This window comes from Balaenoptera physalus, assembly GCF_965194825.1.
Source record: "Balaenoptera physalus genome assembly, chromosome: 10".
Classification (NCBI taxonomy): Eukaryota; Metazoa; Chordata; class Mammalia; order Artiodactyla; family Balaenopteridae; genus Balaenoptera; species Balaenoptera physalus.
The window spans coordinates 68,908,544-68,920,921 of NC_138889.1; the positions used below are offsets into that span (position 1 = coordinate 68,908,544).

At 49.0% G+C, this 12,378-nt stretch overlaps 1 protein-coding gene across 3 annotated transcripts in view; it reads right to left on the bottom strand.

The window, feature by feature from the left end:
- GALNT18 (polypeptide N-acetylgalactosaminyltransferase 18) overlaps window positions 1-12,378 on the bottom strand; it is a 339,036-nt gene that overhangs the window by 47,904 nt on the left and 278,754 nt on the right. For all 3 annotated transcript variants that reach the window (XM_082478137.1, XM_082478135.1, XM_082478136.1), the window contains 2 exons: window positions 10,804-10,989; window positions 3,360-3,497 (listed from right to left, as the gene is read on the bottom strand). In XM_082478137.1, the coding sequence (XP_082334263.1) occupies window positions 3,360-3,497; window positions 10,804-10,989 (324 nt within the window). The remainder of the gene's footprint in view (window positions 1-3,359; window positions 3,498-10,803; window positions 10,990-12,378) is intronic.

The following is a 12,378-nucleotide window of genomic DNA, read 5'->3' on the forward strand; positions in this document are numbered from 1 at the left end:
GAAGGCCGTTCAGGGAAACTAGCTTTTATGACTGCATCTATGTGCCAGGTCCCAGGTGAAGTGCTTTCCATGCATTTTCCCACCTAATTCTCAAAATAACATAGCCAGATCGGTAATACTATCTCTTTTAAGGGTGCAAGAAGTGTGTTACAGTAGGAAGCTCTGCACACCTCTCGGTCTGTAATGCTATTCCCACTGCATGGACCCTCTGCCCCGGCCTTCTCTTTTCCCTGACTGAATCCTCCTCTTCCTGTGGTTCTCAGCTTCTCTGTCCCTCTGGAAGCCTTTCCTGACCCACATCTGGGTGTGAGGCCAACACCTCCATTTCTCTGATTGCAGCACTTAACACGCTGTATTCTTGTCACGTCTCCACTTGCCCGTCTCCTCTATCAGTCACCAGACTAGCTCTCAGGCTTTCTCACTGCCTGTGACGTGGGTCAGCCCTGGCACATATTAGACAGTAAGTATGTGTGAATGAATGAAGAAAATGAACAGTGAATGAATGGCATCATAGTTGGACAAATGGCAGAGCTGGAGTCTGTCAGTCTCCAAAGTCCAAGCTCTTTCCATCATGCAAATGGAGACAATCCTGAGACTGTGAAAGGCGCCCCATGAAGTGATGTGACTATAACCTCTCAGGTTTTGCAAACTGTCAAGGTCACGTCATGATTAAGTAGCAAAGCTAATGTTCAGAAGCAGGCATGTCTGTTTCCAGATGCTGTTCCATCTCTACTGTCAGCACCAGAGCTGGGATTATCCAAAGCCATGCCATCTCCCAGGCCCGGAGCTCGGTGATCCAGGCGGATGCCCATGCCCACACAGCGGGGCCCACAGGCCCTTCAGCCTGCAGGAGGCATTAGTGGGACCTCTTACTAGATTAATGGGCAGGGTTATACAGACTTGACAGTGGCCTGAGAGTCCCAGGGGGTTATTTGACCTGAGCAATGCAGTTTAGGCATGAGTTGGAAGGGAAAAAAAAAAAAAAAAAACGTGCCCCTGAGAAGACATCTGGTCTTTCCATTTCAGAATAAAAGTAATCACCAGGAAGAAAGATTCAGCCCCAGAAATCCTCTTGCTCTTGTGCTGCATCCTGCCTTGCCCATTGTCACCTTACTGCCCCCATTAAGAGTTCATTATGCTCCTGGACAGGCAAGCATATCTCTGCTCATGTAAGAACCCAGCCTATTGAGGAGGCAGGAGGGAGGGGGGCTGGCTGGGCCCTGAACAGCAGCTGGCAGATGAACATGCAGGGGGTCAGAGACCTCCGCCAGCCCCAGGAACGGCTGACACAGCTCAGCCCTCTGGGATGGCGAGTAGATGCTTTTCAGCACAACATAGTGAAAACGGCCCCAGCTGTGGACTCAAACGGATCTGGATCACAACTCTGTATATGCCACTTACTATTTGACCAACCAAAGGTTTCTGGGTGTGGTGGTGAGGAGAATACATGGTAAACCTGCTGTATGTGCTCATAAGATGAGACCCTTTTGCTTGGAAGACAAGAATGCCCTGGGCCAAGACCCAGAATTGCAATGGCTGCGTGCATACACCTCCACTGTCATTGCTTTCTCTGCTTCTCTGGCTGAGTTTGGCTAATACTCTTTAGCTACAGCTGATAGCTTGGTGAGACCATGAATCCAGAAGCTTGTGCTGGCTCCCAGAGGTCTGGGCCAATAGTTTCTCTGGAGCCACAGTAGCATAACTATTCTGTTTGGGCTGGGTTCAACAGTGGCCAAGCAGCACACACAACTTGCTATGGGCTGAGTGTAGGGGTACCAGTAACTGCCGCATCCTCAGGATGGTTCTGGGGAGGTAGATGGGACGGATGGGCACCTCACAGTGCAGTGTGTTTCCATGGTGATGACAGGATCTGGAGCCTCAGGTAAAAGCTGGGCAGCGCCAGCTGAGGAGTTTTCTGACATCTGAATTGTACCAGCCTGGGAAGTGGAGAGGCAAGAGGCTACTGGGCAGTTCTCTCAGGACACGTCAGCCATGCCATGGGGACTCTTGTGGGAAGATATGACCCCCTCCTACAGGTTGGCCTCCGGGGACAACAGAGGCCCTGCAGGAGGGTAGGAAGGGGGGAGTTCCTGGGACCTTGGCTCTGTCTCCTTTAGAATCCTAGGATGTGAGAGTTGGGAGGCCCTCAGGGAACACTGAGGCCAACCCTTCAGCAAGGATTCTTCCCCTCCCAGGCTGATGTTGTACCCATAATGTTCCTGCCGAGGCAGGTCTTGAACTCAGTTCTGAGCACAGGTCATCAAAGGAAGAGGCCTCAGTTCTTCCTTCAAGTTTTCATCCTGGGATATCTAAAAGGTCTGAGGGGACACTGCAAAGGGAGGAATGAGAGTGATATCAGAAGCTGATGTTTTAGACTCAGTTTCACTGTTGATTAACTGTGAATATGCGCAAGTCACTTTGCCTCTCTGTTTCCCCATCTGTAACACAGCAGGGGGTGGGGGTAAGGCAGGTGGCCCCAGGGGATAGTTTTGAGGGTAGTTTTGAGGGCTTAACTGTCATAGAAAATCTTTATGTGTTCAGTCAGCAAAAACCAGGTGAGATATCCAAAAATCAATCAGGTATTTAAAATACCTTAAGAGTTGTATGGTCCTGGGGATATTGGAAGAATGGGAGAGTTTATAATGTTCAAAGTATTTTGACCTTAGACACAAAATACATTTATGTATCTGAGACTTTCTTCTACCCATGAGGACAGTATTATTTTACCACACTTCACATATGAAGAAACTAAGGCCAATAGACATTAAGACACTTGCCCAGGAAGTGGCTGGGTCAAGATTGGAACCAGGTCCAAACCTTTTGCTCTGTCCCTCCGTCTTGCTGCCTCTGCTGGGGAAACTGCTCGCTGCCAATCAATAAGTGGAAACTACTAAAATATCCCTCAAAATACAGCAAACTCAGGAAGGTTATATTTCCCAGAACGCCTTACCAGGAGGCTCTGTGTGAGTGAAAGACATAGCCCCGTGGGTGGGGGAGGCATGCAGGCTGGTTGGTAGAACTTCAGGCACCCATGCTTGAGGAACAGTGGGGTTTGTTACATTGTCTTGCAATCTTAACCTGACTGCAGGTTTTTGTTTTATTAAGTGGGATATGCAGGTTTGGGGCCAGAGCTGAATTGCTTAGGACTGTAAAGGAGAGACTAAGCACCTTTCTCAAGGGAATGGAGAGGTTTGGGCTATGAAAGCATAGGCTGCCTCCCACTCAGCTCCAGAAATCAGCCTCTTGTCCACAGGTCTACCACAGGTCCCATACTGGGGGCCAAGAGGCTCTTTCCCTCCCTGACTCTCCACACCTCTCTCTGGTCCTGCTCTCTGTCTGCGTCTGGGCGAGCTCCTTACCACCCCATAGGCAATGATGTCTGAGTACATCCTCATCTCTGGGTACACGCTGACCAGGTACCACCGGAAGGTCTTGCACTGCAGCTGTTTCCTCAGAGCCTTCCTTGCAGTGATGTCCCCGATATCGATTCCTGAGTCCTGCACAGGATGCAAACACAGAGATTCAGCCACCACCAGGGCACAGCTTTTCCCTGAACCTCCCCAACCATGGTTCTGGAGACTGTCTGGTGAAGGGACAACCTGGGAATATAACTCATGCACTTCCCAACGTGTGCCTTGGCCCCATAACCGTCCCCGTTTGGTCTGTGAAACATCAGATCAGCACTGATGGGGACCGTCATCAAAGGCCATTGAAAATAAAGATGCAAATCCTTAAAAATTACTAACAGAAAAAAAAGCTGTAGTCTTTGTATAAGTGAAAGAAATGGGAAGAATACAGTCTGATTAAGGTTTTCTCTACCTCAAGAGATAAGATGAGAGATTCTGAACTGCTGGGGGAGAGGAAGAGGGAAGGGAAAGAGTTGAAGATGGAATAATACTAATTACATTACTATTCCTAAGGATCACGGCAGCTAAGTCTTACATAACACAATGTGTCAGGCTGTGCTCTGCATGAGACAGGCACATATATTTATATTTTACTTATATTAAATTTATGTATGTACATGGTCCCATTTAAACCTATGAGGGAGCACAATATAATACTCATTTTACAGATGAGGAGTTGAGACAAAGGGAGGTTCAGTGACCTCCTGAGTGACTTGCCCAGAGTCCCACAGCTAATAAGTGGTGGACCTGAGAGTTGAACCCAATCAACCTGGGTCTGGAGTTTGTGCATTAAAATTTACCCGGCGCATTTTTAGGAGCCTGCCCTTCTGCCTCCTGAGACCAAGCCCCTATGGGAGAAGCAGCCTCTCTCTTTACGCCTGGGGGGCTTAGCATAGACAGCACTGTGTCTCTCACTTCCCAGGTGTGCCAGAGAGGTGGCCCTTGAGCCACCTGCTGCCACATGCAGCAGACAAGGAGTAGACATGGAGACATGGATGTGTCCTTGAGTGAGAGCGAGAGAGAAGCCCCTACGTTTCTTGTGATCCCAGAGCAGAGGGGAAGCCCTGGGCTTGCACCCCAGCTGCTGAACAGGGCACAGAAGCAGCTGAGAAAGAGCTGATGCCACAGCAGAGGATGGAGGGGGGTCCCTCCAGCTGGGGATCAGATGGAGACGGGTGACATCTCAGAGGACGACACCATGGAGCCAGGGATCAGAGGGGCACATGGTATCTCATGAGACATCAGCCCAGAGCAGAGACAGAGGAAGATGGGGAAGCACATACAGCTCTCTCCCACCGACACTGCAGTCCATGTGCTGGCAGTGTGACCCCATCTGGTTCTGCCATCAACTCCGGGATCAAGTTACGGGGGTTGGGAAAATAATGAAATTGACAGTTTAAGTCTGAAATGTCTGGGAAAAATCACAAAGATGGCTGCTGCATGTATCTGGACATGATCAGAACACATTTTTGATATCAGTCAACAGGGGCTTGAGTCAAAACAAAATGTACATATAGAAGAAATACATTTATTTTTGCCCACCAGAGTTCAGTCATGTAAAAATTTGAACCTGCCACAGCCTGAAGGTTTAAGTTCCAGACTCCTAGGGTGCAGTTTCAGTGAGGATATACCTTTTGAATATTTCTCGATGACCTTGTCTCTGATGGGTCTGCTCCCTGGCTCCTGCCGAGAGCCCTCCCAGCAACTGCTACTTGGCCTTCCTCTGCTGGACCCCGGCTCCCTGACGATCAGGAAACATGTTCTGCTGACCTCTGTACCCACAGTCTAGCGCTGCGCCTGAACTATATTGATGAGACCGAGTTGAAAAAATATTTATGAAATAGTGAACTTAGCAACTGACAATAAATGTATCCTGCTAACCCCCCCCACACCCCAAGACATCTGTTAAGTATTAACTCTTTAAACTTCTCTGCACTTTATCCTCACATCACAAAGCTATTTGCCTGGACCCAGGTCTTCTCGCTTCATGCTACGCTTGCCTTTATGTGATGACAAATTAACACTGTCTCAGCTTTTACGGAAAGCAACTAGAAGAACCTACCTCAGGAAGGCCTCTGTGTTTTCCTAAAAATCTAGGTTCCCATGGGAAAACTTCCTTTCTACATTCAGGATCAAAGGAAGGTTTGTCTCTCTACTTATAATCTAATCAAAAGTGGGGGAGAGACAATCCATCAGGAGTCCATCTCTCCTTTAACTTCTAGGAGACTCAAGAACCAGAGTTTTGCTCAGCTTAACGTGTCTGGATATCGTGTCCCTTTCCTCTTCCTGTTTACTAATGGACTTTTGCCTTTCCATTTTAACGGTTCAGCACATCTGTACTGTGTGTTTACTGTAAATTGCATCAAACTCTTTTTCAGAGCAGGGGGAGGAAATTGAGAAATAAGTAAACATTCTCAGAGAAGGTCACCTTGACCTTTATTATTAGAAAACAATAAACGTATCTTCCCCCTTTGCTAAATACTTAGTGTAGAGGGTTGAATAGTGCCCCTCCCCAGTATCATGTCCGCCCAGAACCTCCGAACGTGACCTTATTTGGAAATAGGATCTTGCGGATATAATTAACTAGAGATCTTGAGACGAAATCGTTCTGGATTTAGGATGAGCCTACATCTTCATAAGAGAAAGGAGAGGGAGGCCTGAACGCACGGAGACACAGAGACAGAGGCAGAGAATGGAAAGATACATCTACCAGCCAAGGAACCCCTAGAGCCACCACAAGCTGGAAAAGGCAAGGAAGGATCCTCCCCCAGAGCCTTTGGAGGGAGCACGGCCCTGACAGCACCTTGATTTGGAGCTTCTGGCCTCCAGAACTGTGACAGAACACATTTCTGCCACCAGTTTGTGATCATTTGTTCTGGCAGCCCTAGGACACTAACGTACTTAGCCACACAAAAAGCTGTCCAGTATTCCTGCCTGTGTGTGCAGCCAGACACAAAATTCCTTGTAGCCAAACCCAAAGAAGGGCTGTTGCCTAAGAACCGTGGTGAGTCATCCTTGGCACTCAGCCTGTCTTCGGGCAAGAGGAAGCAGGGGCGCATCTAGAGCTCCTGAACCCTGTGTAAGAAAATACTGATGCTTTGCTGCAGACCGACTTTGTTTGTTGATAAGCAAACTGATTTTCACTTAAAGTAGAGGCTGCATGAGTGGAAGGCTCCTCTGGATTTCCAAAAGCTTGGGACTGAATGTGATTAAGAGTGAGTGAGAGAGCTGGTTCTGTTCAGTGCACAGCCCAGGAACGACTCCGCATAGAAGGAAGCGAGGGAGGATGACTGCCCAGCAAGAGCATTTTAAAGCTGGGGCGGGAATGCAGAGGGTGCAGGTGAGCACATCGACAACAAGAGTTAACACTTCTCTAGTGCTTTCCATTTGCCAAGCACTGATCAAAGTCTTTCCACATATTAACTTATTTAATTCTCCAAGGAGCCACTAGGCAGGGGTGAAGGGTTCCAGCTCTACGTTTGCAGTTGGGATGCTGTAGACGAAACGTTAAGTAAATAGGGAACACATGCGCCTGTGACTGAACAGAATGTATTGAGATGCCGCCACATCAAGGGCAGCTGGGAAAATTACTGGGGAAAACATGGAGGGATGCAGCACCCACATTTCCTCCCTCTTCTTTCTTTTTCAACTCATCTTTATTGAGTGCCTAGACTGTGTCATGCGCTGTCCTAAGCATCATGCATACGAATAGGAAGAAGTCACAGTCTGCCTGAAAGCAGAGTCTGGAAGATCCAGACAAGTAAACAGACTCTGCACACAGTGTGAAGCATGGCGGGAAGCAGAGAGTGCTGAGGGACAGTGGAAGAGGGGCCCTTAGTCCATCCCCAGGTGTGGGGCAGCCAGGATGAAGGGGAAAGGGAGGAGAGCAGTCAAGGAAGGCTTCCTGGAGTAGGTGATGCTAAGGGTGAGTTTGGAAAGATAAGCAGGATTAGCTAAACTAGTGTCACCCAAACCTGGTTTCCCCAAACCAGCACCTGGGGAGCTTTTTACAGATTCCGGTACCACTATACACCTCCTCAGTAAAATCTCTGAGGATGAGACCCAGAATCGGTATTTTTTAAAAGGTCTCCAAGTGATTCTGATGCAGTTGGTCTGTAGATCTGCTTTTAGGAGCCACTGACCAAGGGAAAAAGGGATCACACATATGGCCAGCAGATTCATTTGTTAACAAGAATTAGTGAGGTTTTACTGAGCCCTGACCACGTGCCCCACCTTGTGCTAGGCCTGGTGACACAGATATGAATAATAAAATCTGTCCTCAGAGAGCCCATGGTCTAGTGTAGTGGTTCTCAGCCCTGGATGGACATTAAAATCCCCAAAGAGCTTTCTTAAAAAAAAAAAAAAAAAAAAAGTCCCCTTCCAAACCAATTAAATCATAATCTCTGGGGTGGAGGCCAAGTGATTTTAAAGTTCAGCCAGATTTGAGACTCACTGGTCTAATGAGAGAGACTTTCAGACAACGGAACATTCTCTTACAGGGTGATGATGCAATGACAGAGACACGCAGGCAAAAAGGGGCTTTCTCCCCAGCTGGGGCTGGCTTCTAGAGAAGAGGTCGCCCGAGCTGAGTCTAAAACGATGGAGGAGAATTGGTAAGGGTGGAGGCTGGGGAAGCGGTTTTGGGAGGAATTCCAAGCAGAGAGGACGAAATGGGCCAACACACCGAGATGAGAAACAGCCTGGTGTGGACGGGGAGCTCGGGGCAGTTCCCCTAGCCCACGCTGTCTGCAGGGCCTCCAAAACAAGGATGGTGGGCAGTGCGGCTGGAGAGGTGGGTGGAGGAGAAAGCTCAGATCCATGTCTAACACCGGACTTTATGCCTGATCTTGTGCACACGGAGAGTCGTGTAAAGATTTCAAGTAGGACAAGGACATGGTCGCTGTGAGTTTTTTAAAAGGATGACTTTGGGCAGTGGGGAGTATGAATTTGAGGGGTAAGACTTGAGCCAGGGAAACCAACCAGAGGCTGTTGCAGAGGAAGAGACGAGGCCTGAACTCAGAAGTAAGAGGCATGGAAAGGTGGGCTCGGTGATGGACTGGGAATGGAAGACGATTAAAGGAAGACCCTCAGGTCTAAGCTCACATGTCTGGTCAGATGGTGGTATCATGACTTCAGACAGAGAATAAGAACAGAAGCAGACTCGGGGGGAAAAAAATGTATGCAGTGCAGTCAGATTCAGTCTGAAGGGCCTGTGGGAACAGCCAGGAGAAGATGCGTGGCTGAAAGTCTGAAGCTAAAGGCAGAAGTCAGGCTGGAGAGAGTAACTAGGAAGCCGTCAATGTATACACCTATACATTGCAGAGCCCAAGAGTAGATGGGATTACCCTGGAGATGCGTATCATGAGAGCAGGTGGCCAAGGACGGGCCCCTGGGGAGCACTTAAGCCACCACTGGAAGTAAGCCTTGCCCACAAGGAGTTGGGAGCAGTCGGAGAGAAGAGGACGCTCTGGGGTGTGGAATCCTCGAGCTAAGGGAGTGAAGAGTTTCAAGGAAAAGGTGGGATCCTGTAAGTGAAAGACTTAAAATAGCCATTAAATTCAGCAGTTAGGAGGCCCATGATGACTTTGTTAAAAGCAGCTTCGAGGTAGTATTGGGCTGTGACTTGAGAAGTGGACGGGAGGTGGAAAAGTGTTGACTCTTTCCACAAGCCTGAAAGAGGCAGAAGAGGGAGTCTGGACATAGACGCGAACAGGGGGGTGTCAAGAGGAAACACGCTGATCCCTTCCTTCTCCTCCTAAGGCTTCATCCTGGACATTTCCACCCCTCATCTGGCTTTCTTGTGTTACCCCCCCAGCCCCACCCACTTGACTTGGTTTGAACTCTTCCAGGAGTCACAGGCAGACGCTGAGTTTCATCATTTTCCAATTACTTCTACTCACTCACTTCTCTACTATTCTTTGGATTTGCTGTCTATTTCAACATCTGGCAGCTGCAATCGGGGGGAGAGGGCTACAAAGTCTGCAGCTTTGGGGTGCAGAGAGAAGGGGGACAAGAGTAATGGACAGGATGCCAGTCCTTTGCAGAAGCCGGGGATCCACACCGCTTCGCTGGTGAGCTCCTGGGGAGTTTCCAAGTGTGCTTAACATTTTGCTATCAGAGGACACCCACAGCAGGGCTCAGCATCCTGCCCAGAATGCTGTGATCCAACGCCCACAGCCACAGATGGGGCTAGAAGGCACCACCGGTTCCCTAGAAACACTCCCACTGTCAGAGCTGCATTCGGGCCTGGTTCATTAGGGCTGGCTGCACTCCCGCTGGTACTGCTTGGTTCTTCATTCTTCTTCCCAGCTGCTGAAATCTCACTGATTGTAGGAGGATGCAATCAGCCCAAGACCACTCCCCCTGGTCGTGGTAGTGAGGGGGTTGCCTGAAAGCTCCCACCCATGACCCAGCCTACTTTCTCAATCACTCAGCCTGAGCAGAACATTAGCTTGGTGGACATATCGGGGAAGAAGGCCTTCATATGGAAACTTTAAGAAAAGATCGATCATTGCCCTATTAGGAAGAGAGAATGGAGGCTTTCTAAAGGACTCACGAGGGGAAGCCATGGCCTTGGGAGGAAGGCAAGAGGTCATGCAGTCAACAGCTCCGTTTCACATAAAACGCAACATAAGCAACGATCTCCAGGCAGACCAGCTGCCAAGCAGGTGGGGATCCCGTGGCTGGCATCTGTTGGGTTCTCCCAACCCAGCGGTCCAAGGTTACTTCCATATGACACACAGCAAGGCTGAACAGAACTACCAAAGAAACACTGCTTTCTCTCTCACACTTCTTAAGTGTGTGTGACTAGAGGGCTAGAGGACAGTGGCAGGCGATGATGAGGTTCGGTCAGGGTTAAAAGTAGCCTAAAAAATGTGGGAATGTAGCCCAGCCCCATCCATGTGGCTCAAGCAATCCCAAAGGCATAGGAATATTCCTTATTGGTCTGGTCAAAGGTTCGACGGAGAAGTTTGAATCCAGTCTACAGGGAAATTAAGGTGCATTTTGTGAATTTTGGTAATTATTGGGATATTTGTCATCCAGGACCATGAAATATCTATTGTCAGAGAAGCTGAGAACCTGGGAGCATGTTGGAAACTTGGAGCCACTTGGTCCAACTTTGTCACATAGAATGAGGACACTGCTGTCTGGAGGGAAGGAGCCCTCCTTCGAGGAGGAGGTGAGCAGGGGTGGGGTGGGTAAGACATGCCTTAGCACCCTATAGTCAGCCCCTTTTCTTCAACGTCTTGTATCTTAGGGTTTGAGAATTCACTCCAGCATGGCGAACAAGACTCTGGCTATCCCCTGGGAAGAAGAGTTGAATCTCAGGTGTGTTTTGTTTGTTTGTTTTTCCCCAACAACCCCCAAGAAACACACCCCCATGAGGGCTTCCTACCTCTTGGGGTATGTTCCATGCCATGTACACATGGCTTTTAAATTCGTCCATCCAGACTTCAGCCACCCTGAGGGCGTTCCTGCGGACATGGGCCGTGAGGTCCTCGGTGTAGGGCTTGTGGGCTCGCTCAATGTGGGCAATCCGCGAGCAGGGCAGGACCTCTACGCTCCCGCCACACTGCCACACCTGCGGAAGACATGGGCCATGCGTCAGTGCCCAGACCTGACCCTGAGCCTGGAACCCAGACCACAGGTGACCATGAACGTGAGCTCAGACACATCCAGCTCTCCTCACCTTACTCTCCTGTCTGCAAAGGGAGCGAGCTGTACCTTATTTCTACTCCTAGAACAGGAAGGTTATTGAGTCATTAATTTGTGTCTTGTTTCCAGTTGCTGTGGATTTACCAGCAAAGAATTAATGCACCCTCCCTCTCCAGTCTTTCCGCCCTCCCTCCCCCAGAGAAGAGACTAGACATTTTGTGACCAGCGATCTGGGTTCTCCTTGCCCTGGGGGAGAAGTTAAAATCCTTGATAACGGTCTCTGCAGCCGTGCTTGACATGGAGGGACCAGCAGAGCCTCCCAACAGAGACATCGCCTTAAAATGGACCACCTGGGCCTGGACACAGATGAGTGATCTCCACAGGGAGAGCCAGGCGCCCTGCTCTGGCTCCACCTTTCCTGGGCTCTGAGTTCTGTCAGAACCCAAGGGAGGGGGAGCTATAAAGAAGGGAATAGTATGAAACTTCTCCCTGACCTTGGTGAGTAGGAGCTTGAACAGGATGCAATTTGATTTTGAAAAATAAAGAAAAATGACCTTGTAACCTGAGCGTCGAGGGACAGTGTCTTGGAGCCCTTGCCACAATCATTCCAGCCACTCTGGAAGTTCAATGTTCCGGAATGTGCACATCCTTTTGTGTCTTTAGGCCTTTGCCCATTCTATTTGTAATTTTGGAATGCCCTCCCTACTCCTTCCCCAGCTGAAAAAAATATCATCTCTCAAGAGCTTGGCCACCCAGCCACACTATTGTGGGGTCTTTGTTTAATTCTTGGGGCAGAGCTTCCTCCTCTGGCCCTCAAAGCTCTTGATACCACAACTTACCTGCTAATAGGTCAGCCTCCCCCTCACTCTGTGTTGCTGGAGGGCAGAACCCATATCTCATTCGTTTCTCATCTCCAGCACAGAACACAAGGCCTGGTACATATAGCTACTTTGTAAGTACTTGTTGAATAAATATATAAATGATTGATGCCTAACCAGACAATATCAGTAGATGGTTGGTGCTTAGTAAAGTGGGATGAATCTGAAATACCTGGTCAGAGAGGATGAGTGAGGCTTTTGGCGGAAAGCACTCAAGATCTCTTGATGGACAGCGGTGGTCACTTATTAGGTATTGTCAACTGGACGATTTGGCGGATGATATTTGCGCTTATAACGTGTACTCATCGACAACCGTAGGTCTTCCTCCAAGGTAAGGTCAACTTCAAATTTAGCTTAATTCCCCTCCCCACTGTGCTAGTTAGGAAGAGAATGTCTTCTCTTCCACCAGGCTATTTCACACCAGTTGGTCCTGTTGG